The 26,911-nt window shown below is 37.1% G+C and overlaps 1 protein-coding gene across 1 annotated transcript in view; it reads left to right on the forward strand.

The window, feature by feature from the left end:
* Positions 1-26,911, forward strand: part of ABCA12 (ATP binding cassette subfamily A member 12) — a 207,109-nt gene that overhangs the window by 146,602 nt on the left and 33,596 nt on the right. The window contains exons 24-38 of the mRNA XM_055398430.2: positions 4,414-4,743; positions 5,799-5,868; positions 5,954-6,088; positions 6,952-7,107; positions 8,020-8,206; positions 10,133-10,351; positions 11,566-11,762; positions 12,498-12,658; positions 14,180-14,416; positions 14,815-14,962; positions 18,528-18,780; positions 19,489-19,575; positions 20,402-20,495; positions 24,229-24,356; positions 26,015-26,102. Of these exons, the coding sequence (XP_055254405.2) occupies positions 4,414-4,743; positions 5,799-5,868; positions 5,954-6,088; positions 6,952-7,107; positions 8,020-8,206; positions 10,133-10,351; positions 11,566-11,762; positions 12,498-12,658; positions 14,180-14,416; positions 14,815-14,962; positions 18,528-18,780; positions 19,489-19,575; positions 20,402-20,495; positions 24,229-24,356; positions 26,015-26,102 (2,490 nt within the window). The remainder of the gene's footprint in view (positions 1-4,413; positions 4,744-5,798; positions 5,869-5,953; positions 6,089-6,951; positions 7,108-8,019; positions 8,207-10,132; positions 10,352-11,565; positions 11,763-12,497; positions 12,659-14,179; positions 14,417-14,814; positions 14,963-18,527; positions 18,781-19,488; positions 19,576-20,401; positions 20,496-24,228; positions 24,357-26,014; positions 26,103-26,911) is intronic.

Raw genomic sequence — 26,911 nt, forward strand, 5'->3', positions numbered from 1 at the left:
TCAGAACATCAGGATTTGAGTCTTTCAGTTCATATTCATTTGTGCCCAATCCCTAAACTCTTTGACTCATGTCATCTAGACTTTATTCAGCATTGTATTTCCAGAATGTACTTTCTCACTGCCAGAAGAGGCATTCAATTATTCATTTTTTATCAATTCGAAGATAATGATTTTTTGTTCACATTTTAAAGCTTCTGAAATTGAGATATATTTGATAGGGTGTCATAATTCATTTGGAAGTGATTTTTCTTTCTTGGTGGCAGTTAAAGTAATGACACATCTTAAAATTAGCAGTGTCCTAAATTTAAAGAAATACGATCTATTTCTGAGATGAATTGATGGAAGCAGAATATTCCTAATATGCCTGCTCACTTCCTTCCACCACTGGCAGTTCTAAACTAACCTCCTCCTTTTTCAAGATGAAAAAGCTGAGCCCAGAAAGTGAGAGATGACTTGCTAAAAACTATAGATTATTGAATGGTGGATCTGGACTGGCTTTTTTTTAACCCCAACAGACAGAGTGTGTGTGTGTGTGTGTGTTCATCTCCGTGTTGTATTTAGTTAATTTTTGGTTAATAATAATTACAAGGCATGACATTTCTTGAACTTTGCCATGCTAAATTTTTTTTAAAATTAAGAGCTTATTTATTTTATTCTATTTATTTTTTACTGAAAATTGATGTATTACATTGTGCAAATTTAAGGTGTACAAATTGCTGATTTGATACATTTATGTTTTCCTGTATTGTTTAACACCCTAGAATTATCTTATATCTCTATCCACATCATGTTCTTTTATGTGGTGAGGACAATCAAGATATGTTAACAGTTCTTTAGCACTTCTGACCAGTCCTTTTCCATATCGTAGCTACCTTCCCTCTCACAATTTTATTTTAGTAGCATAGACAACTTAGGACTTTTGCAGATAATGGTTAATAATCTCTTAAATTACCAGCAACTCAAGATCATTTCTTAATATTATCATTTTAATATTCACTAAGATCTAAAGCTGCCCATTCTTTACTTCCTTCTCATTCCAATTGAATAAAAAAGTAAAAAACAAAACAAAACACCTTTTTTCCTTCTGTAATTGTTCTCACATTTAGACAGAGAAATCAGGTCAGTTGCTAATTCAACGAAGGCATTCATCTTTGACCTCATTATGGTATGATTCTAGTAAATTCCTTTAACTTGTTAAAGAGACTTAGTACAAATACTAATGCCCAATAAGTTTACTGATAAAATTAATCATATAGTTAGAAAATTATTTCAAAATGCCCTTCAGTTGAGCTTTATTCTGCATTTCTTGCTTTTTAAAATTAAAATATAAAACTATACAAAAGCTGATTTTATATCACGCAGAAGAGTTGTTTTTCACATTGTGTTCTTGGTTTTATGGTTATTTTAATCTATTTGGTCTAAAATAAGTAATTTATGGGGATTTCATTGTTTATATTCAGTTTGAGACAAAATTTTGGAGTCCTCTCTCTCAGTTCAGACAGGTAACCTAAAATATATGTAGTTTGCAGAATGTTTGCCAAAAATTATGCAAAAGTCTGTAGTTCTGTGGTACTTTACTTGAGGCAATTTTTTGTTTCCTTTTTTTGAATACCAGTTTACTCCTTGTTATGTCTTATTGATATATACTATTCATCCTACTAGTGAGAATATGGAATATTCCAAGTAATGATCACAATATCCTTTATATCCTACTAAAAACAATAACATAAATATCTATAACAGAATATAAAATTTGAAATACAAAAATATTATTAACCAGTTCTTGACATTTTTGTTGAGTGAAAACATTGCTGTCAAGTAAATATATGTATAGTTATGATTTCTTTTCTTGACAGTATTTAATGTCAGTCCTTATGCATAATCTTCTCTTGAATATGATGACTCATTTATCTAATATCTCACAGAATCTCTTTCTTCTCATTATTTCCTGCTGAGAACTGGAGCAGAGTTTGATCACTGTGCAGAGGGGTTTTCCTGAGCAACAGGTTATCAGATATTGATGAATTGCTCCAGCATGTTTGGGAGACTTGAGACAAGTGGCTGTTTGATTACAAGCTGGCACTTGCATCTGTCACTCTGAGGAGACACCAATGACATCCAAGACAGCACAGCCAGTTGTTCTCTGTGGGCCACCTTCCATTAGCAAGCTTGGTCTTGTTGATTATCACAAAGTTGGCACTGAATCTGGATAACTTATGGATGACCTACATGCACTCATTGCTTTTTCTCTTTATGTATAACAGCTGTTCTTCTCATGGCATAAAATCCTGAAGTTTAACTCTGAAGTTTGATGCTAGAATGCTAAGTAGTAAATACTGTTGGAAGCACCTAATCTGTTCTGTTTTGATAAAAAGCAATGATCAGTCTCCAAGTTTTACCAATTCTTGGGAATAGAAATCTGATCTTGAGCATTGAAAATTTCCAAATTACCATGATAAACACCTTCACTCCTGCTCTTTGGGTGTGCTAAATTATTTTTAACAAGGTTATGAATGGAGAATTTTCTAGATATATAAATGTTTTATACTGAAGCTATCTACTGTCAGGGAAGGAAAACACATTTATAAACATGAAGTCAGTTCTATTTCATGTCCTTGATAGCATTCTGGATACTTCATATCCATTTTGTAAAATATAGTGATACTGCCTCCTCCTGACATACATTGCTTTTGGGTGAAGGACAAAATTTTTGTATAGGCCAAATGAAATTAAGTGGTGAATATCAGCTTTTGGGTAGTTACATGGGTTCTATAACTTCCCATCTAATTATATTCAAATAACATTAAACTCAGTAAAAACATCAAAATACAAATAATGGGAAAGGCCAAAATACCAAAAAAATTAGTATCTCTGAAATGAAGGCATCAAACATGACACAGTAATTTTGCAAATTGGGTAGGGCACAGGGAAATTGCTAAAATAAGATCTATGATGTCTCTTTCACATCAAAATCTAATTTTCTTTTCAATGATAGATACATAGCTGTTGGATAAATCCTTCCACAGTGAATCTTCATGTTGATTTTTTTTTTACTTTGACACACACATCTATTCCTACAGAAACATAGGTTGAATCTTTACTGCAAAGTGTGCAGGGTCTAGGAGGAAAGAAGTAGTAGGGAGAGAAGAGGGTGAGGAGAAGGGCAAAGTTAAGAGGAGAAGTCACAGGACTTCCTTAGTGGTGATTAGCTTAAGGCCCACAGCTTAGACTAGCGACAGTTAGGTAGCTGTTTCTATGGTAACAACTGGAGCAACAGAGTTATCAAAATGTGATAAATTGCAAAGGCAGAAAGTAAAAATCACTATTTTGCTTGTATAGTAAAAATTTGGCACATTCCCTATTTTTTTTCCTAGACAAGTTAGATTTAAAGGGGAGGACATTGTACATCCTTGATTTTTAAAAAAAAAAAAAATAGTGGATTACAAAGCTGTTAGTGGAACATTTATTTTGTTCTTTTTAAGATGGAATATTAGATTCATAAGCTTACTATTAATCAAGAGTTGTTACAACTAGAAACCAGGTACAAATTCAAGTCACCAATTCAAAACACCCAAGGTCCTGGGGGCTTCAGATCATTCAGAATCCTTTTGAGTTAACGCAAAAACACCTCATGTTGGTCTGTCTTTCCACCTTGATGAAATGCCTTGACCACTAAAGATATCACTGAGATAATACATAATATCAGTTAAGAGAGAGGTATAGATTATCTGAGATGCATGTGTTCATTTTGGGTGCATGGACTTTTTTTTGGAAAACAAAGATAACAAACCTGACCTAGATTTTTAGTGATTTTAAGGATAGGGAAATTATGCCAAAAAGCAGAAAGTCTTCAAAGTTTGCATAGTTTAACATCTTAGGAATCTGGTCTACTTTATTTCTTACAGGAATATGAATAATTATTGTGTTGTTCATTAATGTTTAGTTGAAAATAATGGAGTTTTATTATCTCAGTCCATACACTGAATTTGAAATAAATAATGAGTTTTCACCAACTTGAAATATTCTTACCTGCACAAATATCAAATTCATGTTGTAAAATTCTGCAGGGGATACCATAAATTTTTGTTTAAATTCTCAACTAGTTTAATCTGGAAATATCACTTAGATACCAGTTATAAAATGAGCTTGTCAAAAAATAAAACAAACCTCACCATCCAAATCATTCATTACATTGGGGCAGTCTGGTAGCTACAGTCTAAGATGGGCTGAAATAAATAGCCATGTTAATGTCACATAGTGAATACGGACAAATGCTATACTTAGAAACATCATTAAAATGCCTAGTTTCATGTGTTTGAAGAGTCTCATGGACATTTTGGAATGGTTCAGGAATAATTGTCATCTGAGAATATATTAGCTTAAGAAGAAACTAACAAGTTTTCGTTTTTACAGTACATGAAGATGATGGGAGTAAACTCCTGCAGCCACTTTTTTGCCTGGCTCATAGAGAGTGTTGGATTTTTACTGATTACCATCGTCATCCTCATCATCATACTCAAGTTTGGCAATATTCTTCCTAAAACAAATGGGTTCATTTTGTTCCTGTATTTTTCGGACTACAGCTTCTCAGTTATTGCCATGAGCTATCTGATCAGTGTCTTCTTCAACAGCACCAACATTGCAGCTCTGATTGGAAGCCTCATTTACATCATTGCCTTTTTTCCATTTATTGTTCTGATTACAGTTGAAAATGAGTTGAGCTATGTAATAAAAGTATTCATGGTAAGTCAGCTGTCACAACTGAATGGCCAGGGTATGAAAGGAATGAACATTTTTGTGTGTGTTTAGACCTTCTAAATGTGCAAGTTCAATAATTACAAAATATGCATAACTGTCCTAATCATTGTCTACCATACAAGCATAAGACTATGAAAAGAAACTTTTCCTCCACTGTTTCTAAAATCATAACAGATGATGTAAGAAAGAACAGTTAAAATGTAATATATCATGTTTTGAAGATCATCAAGAATTCTGACTTATCTCTGGCCCAGTTCCATAAATGTCTTAGAACCTCTGTTACTGGCATTGTTCTCATATATGACTAATTCTTGTGGTTTTTATGACATGTAACCTACAGGTATAAATACAAATGCGCTGATAGCATTTAACCAATTTTGAATTCTTTTCTGCTTTTTCAATTCAAAGTACCAAATTAATTTAAGAATTTTAATGAAAGCATTAAGTTCACTGATATTGAAATTTGGAAAGCAAAAGTAAATTTCACTGTTGACTGAGGCTCATATTAGAACTTTGTTGTTTGTGGAAATAGAAAGGGATAAATAACTTTCATTTGACATTGGCCACCTTGTATTTAAACAACATTAAAAATTTTAATTTGTTGCATTATAAGTACTCAATTGACATTTTAATATATTTTCATGCATAAAACTTCTATTACTTGAAGACAATCTATGAAGTAAAAATATCTTCTGGCCCCTAACATTTCATTTGATGTTAATCTTACATTGCATTACTCTATAATTACCAATTTTGTAAGTTGTTGAATAACATTTAATAAGCTTAGATATGTATTTTGGATTTTTGACAAATATTTTCCAAGTTATAATTTTCCTTCTTTTGTTTTCTGCTATTTCCTCCCCTCTTCTTCCAAAGTTGTATTGTGCTTGGTAAGAGACCTCTGTGCTTTTAAATATGATTAGAGAGTAAGCGTCAGTTTTACCTATGTAAGGGCCCAAAGTTTGAAGTAGGTTAAGACCTCTCTGGGTAAAATGTATAAAATCTACAAGGACTATCATTGTGGTTGATTTTATTCACAGAGCCTGCTGTCTCCAACAGCTTTCAGTTATGCAAGTCAGTACATTGCACGCTATGAGGAGCAAGGCATTGGTAGGTTCACTTTCTTTTCAACTGGATTTTATCTTTCACACCTACAAAATGTCTCATGGAAAAATAAATGTATGTGTTCACTTAGGTCTTCAGTGGGAAAATATGTACAGTTCCCCAGTTCAGGATGACACCACTTCGTTTGGCTGGCTGTGCTGTCTAATCCTAGCTGACTCTTTCATTTATTTCCTTATTGCTTGGTATGTCAGGAACGTTTTCCCAGGTATGATCATGCTTCCTACACATACATGCTTTTCATGATTGTCATCATTACAAAACTGCTAATATATATTTTCCAATATTTTATTTGCCAAATATCATATCCAAAAATACTTCAATCCCAAAACTAACCAAATTTTCCAGGTTGAGATAATGCACTGTTGAATTTTTTCCTCTGATAGTCCTTTAAAGGATAGAATGAATTAAGAAGCATGGAGTCCAGTCTTTCCAAATGGAAGTATGAGTTATTATAAAAGGCAAAAATCAAGTCTCCTAATTCTAAGGAGAATTTATCAAATTTAATGGAACAAGACTAGTGGGGTTCCCCTCCAAGGTCTCAAATGGCTAAAACTTCAACATGTTCAGAAGTTTTTCTATTAAGTCTTATTTATATTTGTATGATTCTATGAATGAATGAAACATTGTTACTCTATTCTAGTTATATAGAATTTCTGTAAAAGAGAAAAATGTGGAGACAAAGCAGATCAGTGATTGCCTCTGACTTGGGTTGAAACCAGGGATTATTTACAAAGCACATGAGATAACTTTTTGGAGTTATTGGAATCTTGAGATTGTTGTTCTGGTTGTAAAACTTTATTTACTAGAAATCATCATACTCTACATTTAACAATGATTAAATTTTATAGTATATAACTGTACCCAGTGAAGCTGTTTATAAAGGAAAGAATTAAAAACTGGCTTTCTTTTTTACTTTACTTTGGAAACTGGGACAACTTTAGTTTTATATAGTATCAAAAAATGAAAATATTTCCTAAATACTGCATAGTAAATACTGTTATTTAACTTCTGTTGCTTAATGTTAACAATCAATTTAAGACTACTTTTCCTAATACATTTTTGTTACAGGTACATATGGTATGGCAGCTCCGTGGTATTTTCCCTTCCTTCCTTCCTATTGGAAAGAACGATTGGGATGTGCAGAAATGAATCATGAGAAAAGCAATGGGCTTATGTTTACTAATATCATGATGCAGAACACCAACCCATCTGCCAGTAAGACAAGTAGGTCAACAACATGCATTATTATGAGAGAAGTGATATAAAATTTACATGACTAGTGATTTTAACTATGTTTTTCTAAATGGCGAAATTATCATCCTTTTAGTCATGGATGAATATGTCTACACATATGTGTTTGGACTCGTAGGGAGATTAAATCGTGGCTTTTTCTGGGCTCATTAACTCAGTTGGTTAGCATATGGTTCTAATTAGGCCAAGACTGCAGATCCCTTTGTGGTCCAGTTAGATTCACACAGAGAAAAATTTTGTTCCTTGGCCACAGTCTGCACCCCTCACTCCAGCCATCTGTCACTAGTCATAAGGAGTAACCAAGTAACAAGTATGGATAACTTAGCATAACCCATCACCATCAAAGAACAAACAGTTTAAGGCTCGTGACTTACTGACATTGGGTGAGCAGTGTCAGTTTTATAAAGTAAGGATGACCCATATAACTAGTCCTTTAGTGATGCATGAAGGAAATGTAGAGAGTAATTAATGAATTGATTCTATAACCACAGATCTGAGTAAGTGTTGTCCACCAAGTATAGACATTTATTCTATACATAGGTATCACCCTGTTCAATTGGAAGACCAAGCCTTAAACTTGTATTTTGAATATTTGAGATCTTTGATTTGAATAAAGGAGAATTCAGTATTATGATACTATATTCTGAGATTGCTTTTTCTGACAGAGACAGGTAATATAAACCTTAAAGTGTGGCTCCAACACTCTCATTCATTTTTAAAACAAGTGAGAAGGTGGAAGACTATAATAGACCATTTATATCTGGAATTAGATTTTACTTTGAGGCTTGTGTCTATAGTCTTCAATTTTTAATTAAGGAAAAGTCTAAATCTAGCTGCATTTTCTTTCCTTGTGAGCTTACAACTCTTCTCTTGATTTCTCTCCAGGTCCCGAATACAAGTTTTCCTCCAACATTGAGCCTGAACCTAAAGATCTCACAGTTGGGGTTGCTCTGCATGGGGTCACAAAGATCTATGGCTCAAAAACTGCTGTTGATAACCTCAATCTGAACTTCTATGAAGGTCATATCACTTCATTGCTGGGGCCCAATGGAGCCGGGAAGACTACCACCATGTATGCTACCTTTTAATACTTAGGAGTCATGGAAGCATATGACTTACTATTTCCTCAATTTCTTTCATAAAAATAGAGTTGTTACAGCTCCCAGATGGATTAAGATACCTCAACTTGCTTACTGTAGAAGCAAGGTCCAACCTGTGAGCTCAAAGTCTGGATCACACCCACCATATAGGTTCATTTTGGTCTACCTAATATTGGCCCACTAGTACTTCTTAAAATGTTTTATTTCTGTGCCAGTTTTCAAATAAAAATAGGAGAATGTTCAAATAAAAATAAACATTCCTGTCATCTCTTAAATATTAGAAAGTTTTGGCAACATTGGACCTACAGGCTTAGATAGAGACAATTGTTTTGGACTTATTAGTGACTGTTCTCAAAAAGGGTATCTGCTTTCTGGTTCATCCCTGCTCCCCACCAACTTTACTGCCTCATACATTCAGTCTGCTTCACTTATTTGCATTTTTATCCTGGCCTGTGTACCAGTTTGGATTCACAAATCTTGGTATAAACACACTCAGCCCCATCTGCTCTATTAAATGGATCCTTTGCCTTGATTCATGAAAGAAAGAAAAAAGAATCACTAGCTATCAGATATAGACCAAAAAGTTCACAAATAGTACACAGGCTGTTCTTCCTCTCTCTTCACTTAAGTAGCATTTTCCTGTGTCCTAATGAAGAAAAGAGTCGAATGGTTTTAAAGGTGACATTGTTTTGAAATTTTTTCTGTGACTCACTTCCAGTGCTCCACTAGGCTTTGCTTGGAGTGAGCTCTAAGATGCTGCTGGCGTTCTAGCTTTATTCGGGAAAAAGTATCCATTGTCAGATATGCTGCTTACTGTCATCATGAGTAAGCCCAGTGACTGCCAAAACATATTTTTCAGTAATTAATTTTCAGCAATTAAAAGGGGACAAAAGAGAGTTATGAAAAAAGCAAACATGCAACTGCTCTGTTTCATGACCTGTTTATATGACCTGTTTCAATGCAGAGTTGACTTCCCAGTGAGAATGTACTGTGCTTGTGCTAAGTCTCTTCAGTGGTGTCCAACTTTGTGACCCACCAAGCTCTCCTATCCATGGGGATTCTCCAGGCGAGAATGCTGGAGTGGGTTGCCATGCTGAGAATACAGTGCTTAAAAATTAAGATTTCTAATAGGCAATAAGAGGACAATAAAGAAAAGGGATGGAGAAGGATTTTGATGAGGCTATAATTTTAGCTGAGTAAGTCCCCATTGTAGTTTTCTGAGTATAAAGAATAGATAAAGAAATATGTTATTTGGTTTTAATCCATTTTTATGGGAAGAATCACACATTGTATTGATTCCCTATTTAATCCACAGTAGTCCTTTAAGATCTGTTATATGTAAGACACTAGTTAGATGGTAAGAGTGGTACCAAAAAAAACATGTCCTTTCCTGGACTTCATGGGGCTTACATTTCAGTGGAGAAGATGGATATTAAATAACTGCCCAGTTTACTGACCATCTTAAATACGATGAGGAGTTCTGTAGGTGAGAATATTCTAGTCACAGGGTAGAGTGGGGGACTGAAGATGACCAAAGTTCACGTGGGAAATAGAAATTTGAGGCTTAATGGCCTATGGGAACTCCCTGATGCCAGGGATGTGTGGGAGTTTGCTGAAGAAGGGAGTGCATTTGCAATTAAAAAGCCCAGCCCTTTCTGTCATTATTGCCACCACCACCCACCATCATCATCACATGTAGCACTTCTGTAACACTAAACTATTAGAAACTTAAAAGCAATTTTAATTTTTACTCCTAATTAATCCGATTTTCTTCATAGCTTGACCTGCCCTGGGAAGATACACTGTAACATTTTTTGCTAACAACTGAGATATATTTAGTCCAAAAACCTAGATCAAAGTTTTGGTTCACACCTAACTTATGGTTTCTTCATTTCCAGCTCCATGTTGACTGGACTGTTTGGGGCCTCAGCAGGTACCATCTTTGTTTATGGAAAAGATATCAGAACAGATCTGCACACTGTGCGGAAGAACATGGGTGTCTGCATGCAGAATGATGTCTTGTTCAGTTACCTCACCACCAAGGAGCACCTTCTCCTCTACGGCTCCATCAAAGTTCCTCATTGGACTAAAAAGCAGCTGCATGAAGAAGTGAAAAGGTCAGATATGACAGGAATGAGAACATGTGCTGGTTAGCTTCTCTCAAAAAGAAGACAAGCTACAATAATAATACCAGTAGGAAACAGTTTCTCAGAAAACAACGGTTTTCAGTTTTTCTACTTTTCTACTATTGTATACATTTATGGGCCTATGGGTTTGTATAAGGGCCTATGAGAATTGTACACATTCTCCTCAGCAGCCAGTTATTACACTGGAAATAGCTGCCTTCATTTCTGGTTCCTGTATTGCCCCCATTCCTCTGTTTCTAATCTCCATGGCCACCATACAAGTCTTAACTGGACCCCTGGCTTCTACTTTCCCATGTACAGTCTATTCTTCAAAGAACAGACAGGGTGACCTTTCTAAGTTACAGATTAGACCATGTCACTCCTCTGTCAAAGTCCTCTAATGGTTTCTCACCACATTCAGTGTGAAACTCGGGAATGTCCTTATCAAGGCCTGTGAGACTCTTCCTGACCTGCCCCCAGTCTCGCTTTTGATTTTATTTCCTTCTGATTCTTCCCCCTTCACTCTGCTCCAGGCATGCTCGCCCAGATTATACCAGGCCTGCTCCTGCCTCAGGGCGTCCCATGTTCCCCCTGCTTAGAGCAGCCTTCCCCAGTCAGCCCTTAGACTTCCTCTGCCACCTTTCTGGTCTCTGTTCAAACATCACCTTCTCTGAGGGAGCCACCATGTATGAAACAGATGCCTAGAATAGCACACCCCAGGCACTCATCTCATATACCCAGTGTTATTTGTTTTTATTTAATTACACTTATCATAAAACAGCAAATTATAATCTTCTTGGGAATATGTTTATCAACTGAATTGCCCCTGTATTACTCCTGATACACAACTATACTATATCATCATCTCCTCATGGGTTAGGAACATTATCTGCTCAATGCTGTTCCACAGCACCTAAAATACAGTCTGGCAGAAAACAGACAGGGACTCTATATATAAATACTTGTCAAATGAATGAATAAAATAATGAACCATATAGTCCTTATGGTGTTTTCTTAGTATTAATTTTATACCTCCAACTAGATGATAAACGACAGAAAACTATGTCATGAATCTTCAATAGTTTACCTTGTTGAGCACATAATAGTTTTTCAATGAATACCTCTTATTTAGGGTGCTTTTTGTATTTTTCCAAAATTCAAATATTCTGTCTGTAAAACATAACCACTGTCCATCATTTCTGAAGGACTTTAAAAGATACTGGACTATATAGCCATCGTCATAAGAGAGTTGGAACACTGTCAGGAGGGATGAAGCGGAAGCTATCCATATCCATAGCTCTCATCGGAGGATCAAGGGTGGTGATTCTGGATGAACCATCCACTGGAGTTGACCCATGCTCTCGGCGAAGCATATGGGATGTTATATCCAAGAACAAAACTGGTATGAGTACCTCCTTATAACTTCTCCAGCCAGCAGTTATAGTTTTGCCCTCTGGGATGCAGGCACACAAGTTGAAGTCTTTTCTGTTTATAATCTCCATTAAACGTCTAAGGTGTGCTCTTCCTTTTCCCAGGTCTTGTCTTCTCCTAGCTAAATTTCTGGATCAATCAGTGTGTAATTGTGTAGAGTCCACTGTGAATTGAGCATTTAACTGACCTTTGTGAGAGTATGCAAATCCAACAGAAGTTCCAAATTCTGCCTAGAGGAGCTTAGAATCTAATTAGAGATACCAAACATACACAAACGAAAATAAACTGAAAACAGACTAAATAAGTGCTAACAGGATGTGAGGCAAAGGAGCAATCAGAGTGGAGTGGATTAATCAGAGAGAGATTTTCAAAAAGTCTTTAAAATTACTACTTTTTCATAGTGAAGAAAAGGAGGGAGGGATTAACAGAAGCTGCCCCCTCTGCAGAGTATGGACATTTAACCTTACAGCATATTTGCTGTCGACTTATAAGAACAGCCCCCCACCCCTGCCTCCACAGGTATTTAGGAACACCCCTTCTGAATTTCTCTTTGATCATTTTGGAAGCCCCTCTGATCAGTGTTTCAGTTAGCTCATAAAACGTGACTCTCCTCATAAATCAAAGGATTTACTTGTTCTAACTCAGTATATCTTGGCAACTGTAGCTTCATTTTTCATTTTCGGTTGTTCTCCTCTGTGTTTTCAAGCCAGAACAATCATTCTGTCGACGCACCACTTGGATGAGGCTGAAGTGCTGAGTGACCGCATTGCCTTCCTGGAGCAGGGAGGGCTGCGCTGCTGCGGGTCACCATTTTATCTCAAGGAAGCATTTGGAGATGGGTATCACCTCACACTCACCAAGAAAAAGGTTTGTAGGAGAGAAAGTACACCTCATTGTAGGGTCAGAAACTCAGTTTGGTATGAAACAGAAGTAGAATCTGTCCAACTTCATACATTGCTAAAATTCACTATTAATATGTTAGATTCATGTTTCTCAAACTTGAGCAAATATCAGAACCACTGAAGGTCTTGGTTAAATCCAGACTTCTGACTCCACCCTCGTGTCTCTGATTCAGTAGATCTGGGAAAGGGTTCCAGAATTTACTACACTTCTACAAGGCCCACATCACCCATATGACACTGATGCTGCTGGTCTGGGATTGCACATTGAGAACTAACATACTAGATAAAAGAAAGTTTTTACTTAAGTCTACTGAAGAAGGATCAGCCTGTTAGTTTCCCTACCTTTCAGCCTGTAAGGCTAAAAATTAGATTTTCAGCTCTATAAAAAGCAAATGAAGGGATATGCAATCACATATTCACTTTCTGATCAGTGTTCCTCGACTGGCAATGTGGAGATTAATTCAGACAGACTAGTGATGCTTTCAGAGAAGGAAATGGCAACCCACTCCAGTGTTCTTGCCTGGAGAATCTCAGGGACGGCGGATCCTGGTTGGCTGCCGTCTATGGGGTCGCACAGAGTCGGACACGACTGAAGCGACTTAGCAGCAGCAGCAGCAGCAGCAGCAGCAGCAGCAGCAGTGATGCTTTCACATCTTCAAAGAACAAAAATGCTTACTTACTAAGGCTCCCTTACTATCTCAAATAGTGTTATGTATCTATATTGTGCAAGATGTATATGTTATGACTATTCTCATTTAATGTCATCATCCTAATGTGACTTCCAAAATATAAAAAGTAGTTCATTGTCACATTCCTTAATTCAATTGAAATTTTATTTATTAGTTATATATGATATCTTAATATGTACCTAAGACATTGTGTTAGGCACTAAGGGATACAGCAGTGATCTGATGATGCTAAGATCTCTGCCCTCATGGAATTTATGTTGTGATGGGAGTGTGGGGAATTTGGGTGATAAAATTGATAATTATATATCTTAGAATATTAGCAAGTGATAACTGCTATAGGTAGAATAAAGCAGAGGAAAGGGCATAGGGAATGCTTGGAAGTGCCGTTTTAAGTAGACAGGGTCTCTGGGAAGGTGACAGATGAGCCAGGAGTTAAGGCCAGGCAGAGAGTGAGCCCTGTCACTATCTGGGGCAAAGAAAGAATTGCAAAGACCCTAAAAAGGGAGAGTGCCTGAAGCATTGAATAACTTAAAGTTTGTTGTTGAGATGAGAGAGAGAGGGAGGAGGTGAGCAAGGAGGCTGGAGAAGGGACAGGGTGAAGTGAGAGGCAAGGCCAGTAGGATAGTGACTGACAGACAACCGTAGGGACCCCCAGTGGAACAGGGAGCATGAAAGAAATGATATACTCCATGGTACAGGTCTGTAATGGCCTGAAAGAACTTGCCACCATCTGACTGGGACGCTTGGGCCTTACAGTGCGAAGACAGGGAGTGTTTAACTTCTCTTCTCATCTCTAGAGTCCAAATCTAAATGCAAGTGCAGTGTGTGACACCACAGCTGTGACAGCAATGATCCAGTCACATCTCCCTGACGCCTACCTTAAGGAGGACATCGGGGGAGAACTTGTTTATGTGCTTCCTCCATTTAGCACCAAAGTCTCGGGGGCCTATCTTTCACTCCTGAGAGCCCTGGACAGTGGCCTGGGTGACCTCAACATTGGGTGCTATGGCATTTCAGATACCACCGTGGAAGAGGTATACCTGGACATATCCTTTTTGCTTGAGGCTGATTAACTTGCTGTTCCCCTAGGATAAATATGAACAGTTCTTTTTAAAAAGAAAAAAAAAATTAATGAATGTTTTAAGAAGTAAAGGGAAACAAAAATATAGATGCTTTTGATTATATAAAAATTATAAACAAACACTTTACCAAATCAGAAAATCTTAAAATTATCTCAGTACCATTCTTATGTAAGACTGACTTCTGAGAACAAGCATATTGCTTCACTTAGAGAAAACATATCTTTTACTACGAATATGTTCCTTTAAAGTCTCAATAAATGTGACAAAAATTTAAAATAAAAATTGAGCTTAAAAGCTAGAAAACACATGTATGTTTTATGCTAATGAAGTGTTCCTGCTTCTCTTTCTAGGTCTTTCTGAACTTGACTAAAGAGTCTCAAAAAAATAATATGAGTCTTGAGCACTTAACACCAAAGAAAATCGGAAGTTCCAGTACCAATGGCATCTCAACCCCTGATGATTTATCTGTGAGCAGCAGCAATTTCACAGACAGAGATGGTAAAATAAATCTAATGTGTACATTTTGCTTAATTCCAATCAACAACATACATGAGAAAATCACAGGACAGATTTTTTTAATTCAACTTTATACTTTCTAAATTTAAAAAGACTAAAGAATTCTAAAGGAGATCAGTCCTGGGTGTTCATTGGAAGGACTGATGCTAAAGCTGAAACTCCAATACTTTGGCCACCTCATGCGAAGAGTTGACTCACTGGAAAAGACTCTGATGCTGGGAGAGATTGGGGGCAGGAGGAGAAGGGGACGACAGAGGATGAGATGGCTGGATGGCATCACCGACTTGATGGACCTGAGTTTGAGTGAACTCTGGGAGTTGGTGATGGACAGGGAGGCCTGGCGTGCTGTGATTCATGGGGTTGCAAAGAGTCGGACACGACTGAGTGACTGAACTGAACTGAACTGAAAGAAATATAAGCTTTCTTTTTATATACAAAATATTTATCAAACCAAATTGAATTCCCTATTTCAAAAATATTTTTAAGAACATGAACTTCCTTGTTAGGGTAGTGATGTGTATCCTTTCTAGCTATGAGAAGTCATTTTCAGGATATGACTTATTCCAACTTGTTGTGTTCAATTAGTTCAATACTTTTTATAATTGATGGTGTCCAACAGGGCTTCCCTTGATGGTGTCCAACAGGGCTTCCCAGGTGGCAATAGTGGTAAAGAACCCTACCAACGCAGGAGACATATGAGATGGAGTTTTGATCCCTGTGTCGGGAAGATCTCCTGGAGGAGGGCATGGCAACCCACTCCAATATTCTTGCCTGGAGAATCCCATGGACAGAGGAGCCTGATGGCCTGTGGTCTATAGGGTTGCAATGTGTTGGATACAACTGAAGTGACTTAGCACACAGCAACAATGGGCAAAGTTACCTTGTAAGGAAGCTCACTCACTGCTATTAGATGTGTTCAAGTAGTGATCTTCCTGACCCAGGGATCAAACCTGGGTCTCCTGCATTGCAAGCAGATTCTTTACTGTCTGAGCTACAAGCAAAGCCCCTTCAAGTAGTGGTAATAGTAATTTTTTTTAAAGTGTTTTTGCTGTTTTTTTAAAAGAGGAGTCATCACTCTTTATGAAACTTCATTGGAAAACATGTCTAACCTTCCCCCATCTCTGAATGATTATATGCTGAGAAAATTCAGGCTCTGAGAAAGTGTTTTTGGGAGAGACTCTGAATTGATGAGGGCTTCCCTGGTGGCTCAGTGGATAGAAAATCTGCCTTCAATGCAGGAGATGTGGGTTTGATCCCTAAGTTGGGAAGACCCCCTGGAGGAGGGCATGGCAACCCACTCCAGTATTCTTGCCTGGAGAATCCCATGGACAGAGGAGCCTGCAAGCTACAGTCCATGGGTCGCAAAGAGTCGAACATGACTGAAGCATCTGAGCATGCACTGAATTCATGAAGTCGGACGTAACAGTGAAGAATCTATAATAATAGTTCCCCCCACTCCAATTCTTCACACAAGATATGTTTGGGAAATGCTGTTACTTGTCACAGCTTTGAGGAATTGGGTTCTTTTGAAAATAGCTTTTATCTTGTCTTATACTCTTTCTGACAGTTAGTTTATGCTTTTGGATATACTATTTACTTAAGGAAGCATATAGTAAAACCATGTATAAATTATGGAGTAGTCATTTCAATACTTTGCTTAAATTGGGAAAAATCTCTAGGAATAGAACTTATGATTAAACATTTGCTTGACTCTAAAATTCAGAAAATATAATCTCTGGTGTTTGTATAACTCTGGAACTTGGGAGTCTCATTTGTCCTCTGCTAGGTTCCTCAGATGTCACCTTTTGGAAATAAAATTGTTGAGACTATGGAATTGAGGACTTAGAGCGGGGTCATCCGCTTCAGGAAGCAAATGTTATGCATTTGCCTCTGCATTTGGCTCATAATTTGAAACTATTCTTCAGTCAGAATGTTCCCCTCCTTGACATTATCATTTAGAAAGCACATATTTGCTCCATTTGATACACCTGTAAGCCATCGACATGTAATTTCTCAAGAAACAGAAACGCATACTAATTAACTTACAATATTTAGCTCCTTCTGCAATTCCCCTTTGCAGAGATATGAGTTCTCATTTAAACTTGTTCACTCTGTTTAATTGGAATTCATTTTAAATTTAGCAGCTTTGTATTTTTTCTTATCAGCTAAATGAAGATCATGATTTTTGTGCCGCATAATTTGTGATGGAGGATTAAAAATATCCACAGAGTTGACAAATACTGTCATTTTATCACATGTAAAGGAATGCTTGGTGGCAGACCTTCGGAAGAAATGTCATATTTGAAAGGGGCTGCTGAAATTACTTGTTGTATGAACAGTACTAAGACATGCATTCTCAGTCACTGTGTCCTGACTCTTGCAAGCCCATGGACTATAGCCCGCCAGACTCCTCTATCCGTGGGATTCTCTAGGCAAGAATACTGGAGTAGGTTGCCATTTCCTTCTCCAGGGGATATTCCCTAACCCAGGGATCGAACCTGTGTCTCTCCCAACTCCTGCATTGGCAGGTATATTGTTTACTGCTGAGCCACCTGAGAAGCCCAAGCCACAGTTAATGGCCTCCACCACTGTGTGACTCTCACTCTCAGAAGCCATGGGAGTGGGGTAGGCTTGTTGCGGGGGAGGGTAGGCATTTTTTCCAGTGAGCTCTTTTCTGTGACTGAAGTGGTAAAAATGGATTTTTAAAACGCTATATAGTCAGTCCAGATTTCTAAAAAGAATGCAACAAATAAGTGCTTGAACTAGAATTGTACTTTGGAAGAGAGCATTTTCCTTTTCTTACATTTAAGATGACTTCATTGGGCCTCATAATGAGAGCCAATTAGATTTACCATCACCAAGTTACCGCCAACAGGGATGAGTTATACTAGACTGATGTTTTGCTCTCTTGTTTATTTTATTTTATCAATCTCTTGATAAAAGCTACCTCTTGAATATTAGTAGTCAGTAATACATATTGATTCTGCACTGAGACTTTAGGAGATTGGGGACAATATTCACTTATAAAATTCTAGATGTCTCACTTTGACATTAAACTTACTATGTATATGATAAAGAATATTTCGTGTATAGTAATTTATAATTTTCAAAGAACTTTTACATATGCTTCTTAAGATGGAGAGACTCAGGCCCAGAGCTGATCAATGAAGAAAGTGAAAGTGTTAGTCACTCAGACATGTCCAACTCTTTGTGACCCCATGGACTGTAGCCCACCTGGCTCCTCTGTTCATGGAATTCTTCAGGCAAGAATACTGGAGTGAATTGCCATTCCCTTCCCCATGGAATCTTCCTGGCCCAGGGATTGAACCCAGGTCTTCTGCATTGCAAGCAGATTCTTTGCTGTCTGAGCCACCAGGGAAGACCGATCAATGAAAAGCTGAACTTCAAATCCAAATCTTTAAGATATCAGTTTTTCCTACCATGTCACATTATACCATTCATCCATAGTCTTTGAAGTTACTTTATTTCTTGATTTATCAAGATTTCCCATAACCATGTTAAATCTCTCTCTCTTTCTTTAAATCAGACAAAATCCTGACCAGAGGAGAGAGATCGGCTGGTTTTGAACTGTTATTGAAGAAGATTATGGCTATTCTCATTAAGAGGTTCCATCACACCCGCCGGAACTGGAAGGGCTTCATAGCACAGGTTATTCTCCCCATTGTCTTTGTAACAACTGCCATGGGCCTCGGCACACTGAGGAGTTCCAGCAACAGTTATCCAGAACTCCAAATCACCCCATCTCTTTATGGTACCTCGGAACAGACAACGTTCTATGCGTAAGTGTCTTCCCTTTAACTGAAGCAACATTTTCCCAGTGCTTCCAGAGGTGCATTGTGGATGAATGAATGTCATAAAATGCTGAAGAATAAAGAACTTAGGAGCCACAATACCTGATCCTGCCAAAGGAATAGACAGTTTGATTTATCACAACATGACACTTCCCTCACCAGCAAACAACTGTTAAGAGTTTTTATATTTGTCTAAAAATAAAGTTAAGGTAGATTTTTATTTTTAATGAATATTTAATCAGGGAAACCAGATTAGGTATGGCTTCTCAATCTGTTGTAATACATGGCAAATAACTTTTCATTAAATATAGAATAGCAGTATCAGAATTCTGTATAATATAATGTTATGTATACAGTTCAGTTCAGCTCAGTCGTGTCCGACTCTCCGCGACCCTATGAATCACAGCACGCCAGGCCTCCCTGTCCATCACCAACTCCCGGAGTTCACTCAAACTCATGTATCCAGTAGGTGATCACTAAAGCATGTGACAGGAAAATAATAAGACAGCCAAATAGAGACGTGTGCTTATTTTTTTGTGTGATCTTTTTTTCTGAGTCTACATCTCTCTTAGATTTTTAAGAAAATAGTCCTGTACGCAGCATATGTCATTTCTTCAAATTATTCATGAGCATGAGTTTAATATGGAAAACTAGTGAAGGAAACATGAATTTGTTTCTCTCCTTTAATTATTATAGAAATTATCACCCAAGCACAAAAGAACTGGTTTCAGCAATGTGGAGCTTCCCTGGCATTGACAACATGTGTTTGAATATCAGTGATCCGTAAGTAGTTCTTTTTTTTTTTTTCAGCATTCCAGTGTGTGTGCACGTGCATGCATGTGTGTGCAGGTATGTGGCAGAGTGTGGACAGGTGAGTGTGTGTTGTTTGACTGAGGAGGTCAGCACTCTGATTGAAGTCTATCTTTTAAAACTTTATCTATCTCCTTTAGTTCATTCCATGGTGATGCTATACTGAAATAGTAAGAGGTGCTTTATAACTTGTAAAGTTTGTGTACATATTTTCATTAGACAATCACAACCACCCTGTGAATTGTTAATCTCATTTTTAAGATGAAGAAACTGAGGTTCATGTGAACTAGGATACTTGTCAAAAGAAATCTAGAGAGTAGGTTGTATAGCTAAAGCCAAGACCCATGTCTTCTGACGCCAGACTTTAGCACTATATAGTGTTGCTGCAGTGTTGCTTATTCAAAACAATGTAGTAACTGAAAAGCAACAAAAATTCAAACTTCCAACATATTACATGACACATGCAAACTTGACATTAGTGCATTATTTTGCTAAAAATCCCTTTCCCTTCAGAGGAGAGGATGAAAAGAACAAAGAAAATAAAGGGATCAAGAAATTCTATCCTGCCACATTGAGGCAATGAGCTTTGGTCTCAGCATTGCTTAATCGTTAACTGCTGTCCTTCATTCCCCCATAAGATGTCAGATCACTTGGAATGTGATGTATTTTCAAGTTGTGAAAAATCGGTAAATTGAACTGAGAACTATACCTGAATTCAATACCAAATACCCACTTACATGCTTATACATAAACATGAGAATGTACACACACCTCACTTTAATATCATTCTTACTTGCAGGAGGTGTTTAAACAAAGACAGTCTGGGAAAATGGAACAGCAGTGGAGAACCTATCACTAATTTTGGTGTTTGCTCCTGCTCAGAAAACACCCAGGTAAGATGGAATTCGCTTTCAGTGGGAAAAAAAAAAAGGAATAAATATCAAAGCTTGAAAGATCTTTCCAGGTTACCAAAGAGTGGATATAGTTTCATTTTATAGAAGCTAGTAGCTCACCGATGTGGATCTGGGCAGCTCAGAAACACTGAACTTCAGGTCACTGTTTTAAATCCATCTTAGGACAAACTTCCTGGGGTAGGTAATTCTATGACAGTCTGTGGAAACTGACTAAAAGTGAGTTTTGGGGCTCAGTTCAGTTATAACCAGAAAGTTCAGTGTTTCACATAACAAAATGCCTCCATAACGTAATATTTGAAAGCACAGTGAGATTGCTATCATAGTGGTCAGCTGGGAAGTTAGTAGTGTTTAAGTCCAGAACAGAACTCTGTATGCCTCCAAGCAACACCTCCAGGATGTGAGAATAATTCATGTCCTGAAAGAAACATTAAAGACTTTCCAACCAACACCCTGTCTGTATTCTATAGAAACACATTTTTGTTTTCTGTGTTTAGTCGCTCAGTCATGTCCGACTCTTTGTGACCCCATGGACTGCAGCCTGCCAGCTTCCTCTGTCCATGGGCATTCTCCAGGCAGGAATACTGGAGTGGGCTGCCATCCCCTCTTCCAGGGGACCTTCCCAACCCAGGGATCGAACCCAGGTCTCCTGCATTGCAGGCAGATTCTTTACTGACTTAGCCACCAGGGAAGCCCTACGTCTATCAATTCAGTAAACTTTTAAGAAATTAAAAATTGCTGAAGAAAAGAGGTCACTGTTAGTTTCTGAGAGTCACCATGTTATCAACACTTCCCTATGGGGAGGCATCTGGCAATATTTTCTTCAAAGTGCCATATGATTACATCTTATACTGTCTTGGTACACTATTTTAGAATAAAGATGTTTTCAGTAAATGCAACCATTTTTTGTGGTCTCATGTAAGACAGTTACTAACAATAAAAACTGGAATCCAGCAAGCATCTTTTGAAATCCTTGCATTATAAATATTATTCTTACCCAGTTTTCAAAGTGTTTTCTAATCTCTCATCTAACCTAACTAATTCTTTGTGTGTTTTCTTTAGTTCATAGTAAAAGTCTACTAACTTAGTATTTAAAAATGGAATCTGGATAAATTTTAATTTTTTAAAAAAGTAGATCAATAATTTTTAAACTTAATATTCTGTTGATGGGAATCCAGATTTATGTAAACAACTTTTCAAAACATTGATAGTATCTACTAATACTGATAATATACATACCCTATGGACTCACCAATTCCATTCCTATTATATACCCATCAGAAGTGCTAATTCACCAACAGACATATACTGGGATACTCATAGTAATAATATTTGTAATAGCCTCCCAAATTCCCAGCAACAGTAGAATCAGTTCAGTTCAGTTCAATCGTTCAGTCATGTCTGACTCTTTGCGATGCCATGGATGCCTCCCTGTCCATCACCAACTGCTGAAGTCTACCCAAACTCATGTCCATTGAGTCGGTGATGCCATCCAACCATCTCATCCTCTGTCATCCCCTTCTCCTCCTGCCCTTAATCTTTCCCAGCACCAGGGTCTTTTCCAGTGAGTCAGCTCTTCATATCAGGTCACCAAAGTATTGGAGCTACAGCTTCAGCATTAGTCTTTCCAATGAATATTCAGAACAGATTTCTTTTAGGACTGACTGGTTTGCTCTCCTTGCAGTCCAAGGGACTCTCAAGAGTCTTCTCCAGCACCACAGTTTGAAAGCATCAGTTATTTGGCGCTCAGCCTTCTTTATGGTCTATCTCTCACATTCATACATGACTATTGGAAAAACCATGGCTTTTGACTATAAGGACCTTTGTCAGCAAAGCGATGTCTCTGCTTTCGAATATGCTGTCTATGTTTGTCATAGCTTTTCTTCCAAGGAGCAAGCATCTTTTAATTTCATGGCTGTAGTAGTCATCTGCAGTGATTTTGGAGCCCAAAAAAATAGTCTATCACTGTTTTCAATTTTTCCCCATCTATTTGCCATGAAATGATGGTACTAGATGCCATGATCTTTTTTGTACAGTTCTTCTGTATGTTCTTTTCAACTCTTTTTAGTATCTTCTGCTTCTTTTAGGTCCATATTATTTCTGTCCTTTATTGTGCCCATCTTTGCATGAAATGTTCCTTTGGTTTCTCTGATTTTCTTGAAGAGATCTCTAGTCTTTACCATTCTATTTTCCTCTATTTGATATACAACTACACACATCATATTCTCACAAACAAATGATGAGTGAAAAAAAATCCAGATATGAGAGAGTACATATGATACAATTACATTTGTATAAAATACAAAAATGGACAAACCTGTTCTGTGCTGGTTACTTTGGGAGTGGTAGGGTTGAAAGGAAGCATGATGAGGGGGGCTTCTAGGGTACTAGAGTTGTTTTGTTTTCTGATCCAGTTGCTGGTTCAACGGTGTTTTCAGTTTGTCAAAATTTATCAAACAGTATCCTTATAGTATATATGCTTTTCTGTATGTATAATTCAATAAAAAATTACATTCATACATATCTCTTTTTATGAAACCAGAGGCATTATAGAATGCGATCTTCAAGTTTTTATAACTTGATGCAAGGTAAAATTCAACGTTCTTTTTTCAGAGCAAGCTATAACTTTATGCTCTTGATCCACACATGTGGTGCTAGTCTCAGGCTCTGAGACACTATGTGGAAGATGGGAGGAAAAACTGGAAAAGTGCTAGGCTTTTTCCAAACTAAAGTTCATGGCAGTGAAGTATGATACACTCCAATGGAAAGTAAATGGTCAGGAAGTTCAGAAAGCTAAAAACTTGTAAATAAGGGATTGAAACTAAGCTCTGAGGTTGGTTAATAGTAATGGACCCAGGCACTGAATGTTGATGGTAACATAAGATGCTAACAATGGGGAAAACTGGGTGACAGGCATACAGGGACTCTCTGTACTATGTTTGCAACTTATATATGAATAAGCAACATGTATATAAGACATAGATATAAATTAGATTTAGATATGGGTAAAATTGAAATCTGACACCTAGGTTTAGTCCCTTAAAACTAATATAACATAAAGTTGACTTCAGACGGTAGCTCAGACGGTAAAGCATTTGCCTACAATGTGGGAGACCCAGGTTCGATCCCTGGGTTGGGAAGATCCCCTGGAGAAGGAAATGGCAACCCACTCCAGTATTCTTGCTTGGAGAATCCCATGGACAGAGGAGCCTGGTGGGCTACAGTCCATGGGGTCGCAAAGAGTCAGACACGACTGAGCGACTTTTCTTCTTTCTTCTCCTTTCATCCACTGTTGTTCATCCCTGAGAATTTATCTCTGTTAGTGTTATCTTTTCAATTTGGGGCAAATATTTTTTCCTTCCCTGTGAATAACTGAGAGAATTTTGAGTCATCATAAACTTTAATGTTGTTCTCCAGACATATAAAGCTTGTCAGTACAGTGAAAGAAATATCTAACACTGGTTAACTTGTGTTCTTTTTTGGCTTTAAGCAAGTCTTAAACACAAGTATGTGCTCTATATAAATAATAACTTTGTGTTATTTCTTGGCAAATGCAAGATGACTTCTTTTTCACAGCTCTTTAGAGGCAGAAGACACCCTTATCACACTCTACCAGTTGCACTAATAGACAAATCATGAGACTGAAGCTTCTTGACATTGTCTATTTAATTTGTACAGCATTGTCCCAAATGAACTGTTTAACCTTGTTTTTCAGGAATGTCCTAAATTTAACTATTCACCACCTCATAGAAGAACTTATTCTTCCCAAGTAATTTATAACCTCACTGGGCAGCACTTGGAAAATTATCTTATATCAACTGCTAATGAATTTACACAAAAAAGGTAAAAAAAAAAAACCTGTTTATAAAAAATTTAATTTAAAATATCTTGTTTTCTAATTTTAACTGTCTTGAATTTGTGACAATAAAATGCAAATTTCTATTGATTATTTATGTGGGTAAATTCTGTTTTCTCTAAACATCCTTACATTAAAATTTAAGTAAATTAATTTAATAACTAAATTAAGACTTATTTGAGCACATTGTAAAGCACTGTTTTGGAACGAGTTGACTCACTGGAAAAGAGTCTGATGCTAGGACGGATTGGGGGTGGGAGGAGACTAGGACGACAGAGAATGAGATGGCTGGATGGCATCACTGACTCAATGGACATGAGTTTGAGTGAACTCCAGGAGTTGGTGATGGACAGGGAGGCCTGGCGTGCTGTGATTCATGGGGTCGCAAAGAGTCGGACACGACTGAGCAACTGAACTGAACTGGGATTCAAAAATGTTTGTACATATTTTTTTCTCAAAGCAAAAAACAAGTTATTGACTGGATTATACAAACTTGGAGAGTTTTAAGGCATGAATTTTGGTGACAGTTGTCCTTAGTTCCAATCTGAACATCTCAAAACTTGGAGTATGATATCTGCGTGTGAATAAAATGTGTTCTTGTACAGTAAGTTCACAGGCTTGTTCCTAAGCTACATGAAACATTTGCCATAGATGCAAGCGTGGCAGGCTTACATTTGCAACAACATGGATGGACCTGAAGACACTATACTAAGTGAAATAATAGAGATAAATACTGCATGATTTCACTTTTATAGGGAATCCAAAATAATCAAATGCATAGAAACAGGAGAGTAGAACAGGGCTTATTAGGGTCTGGGGGAAGGGTGAGGTGGGAAGATTTTGATCAAAGGGTAAAAAGTTTCAGTAAAGCAAGGTGAATACATTCTGGATGTCTAAGTACAGCAATTCTAGTTAAGAATACTGATTATTACATGAAGTTAAATGCGTAGACCTTAAGAATTTTCAACATATATACGAAAATGGTAACTATGTGAGATAATGGATATGTTAATTAGCTTGATTGTAGGGATTATTTCACAACATATACATATATCAAAACATTGTATGCCTTAAATATATACACTTTTTACCTGTCAATTATGTCTTAATAAAGCTAGTAGAGAAAGGTGGCAAGTACACTTGAATATACATTAAATATTTTCAACAAAATGAGGTTTATTATAAATAAACCATTCTAAAACCTACTTAAAAAATAAGTGAAGAATATCCTATAATGTTCTTTGTACATCAAAAATTTAGCTCTACAGCATCACATTTAGGATAATAGTCAGAATAAAATTATTTTAGTATAACTACTAAAATATTATTTAGTATTTAACCCATTCTTATTTATTTAACTCATTATTAATTTGGTCAATATTTAAACTAACCTTTCCTTAAAATTTCTATTTGAATTTTTTAAATCCACTTTTTAAGAGTCCATGAATTTTGAGTTATAATATGCACTTTAGAATAAAATATGATAAAAGAAATCGATAAAACTGTAAAATATTTGTCAGGTCGTATTTATTTCATACTACAAGTCTGTTCTTAGTGGAAAGAAAAAATTGAGCTCTTAGTTAAACATTTTAGATTTATTTATTAATATTTTCTCATTAAAACAAATATCAATTTTTCCATGTAGATATGGAGGTTGGAGTTTGGGGCTGCCTTTGACTAAAGACCTTCTTTTTGATATAACGACCGTTCCAGCTAACAGAACGCTTGCCAAGGTAAATTGTGATCTTTCTTTTGGGATGGCATACAAATGAGATTATGAAATTTAAATGTTCAAGCATTTTCATGAGTTGAAAATAAAATGGGTCAGTTGATTTGAAAATCATTTGGAATAATGTATACTCCATAATACAGTGGTTCCAATCTTCTGTATTTAACCTAAGGAAGCGTGTATACACAAGTACCCAGTTCAGTTCAGTTCAGGTAAGTCGCTCAGTCATGTCCAACCCTTTGTGACCCCATGGACTGAGCACGCCAGGCCTCCCTGTCCATCACCAACTCCCGGAGTGCACTCAAACTCATGTCCATTGAGTCAGTGATGCCATCCAGCCATCTCATCCTCTGTCGTCCCCTTCGCCTTCCGCTTTCAACATATCCCAATATCAGGGTCTTTTCAAATGAGTCAGCTCTTCACATTAGGTGGCCAAAGTATTGGAGTTTCAGCTTCAGCATCAGTCCTTCCAATGAATATTCAGGACTGATTTCCTTTAGGATGGACTGGTTGGATCTCCTTGCAGTCCAAGGGACTCTCAAGAGTCTTCTCCAACACCACAGTTCAAAAGCATGAATTCTTTGGTGTTTAGCTTTCTTTATAGTCCAACTGTCACATCCATACATGACTACTGGAAAAACCACAGCTTTGATTAGACGGACCTTTGTTGGCAAAGTAATGTCTCTGCTTTTCAATATGCTGTCTAAGTTGGTCATAACTTTTCTTCCAAGGAGAAGGTGTCTTCTAATTTCATGGCTGCAGTCACCATCTGCAGTGATTTTAGAGCCCCCCAAAATAAAGTCATGCCATGAT

Source organism: Moschus berezovskii, chromosome 2 (genome assembly GCF_049115385.1).
Source record: "Moschus berezovskii isolate FMDL1 chromosome 2, NW_MosBer_1.0, whole genome shotgun sequence".
Lineage (NCBI taxonomy): Eukaryota > Metazoa > Chordata > Mammalia > Artiodactyla > Moschidae > Moschus > Moschus berezovskii.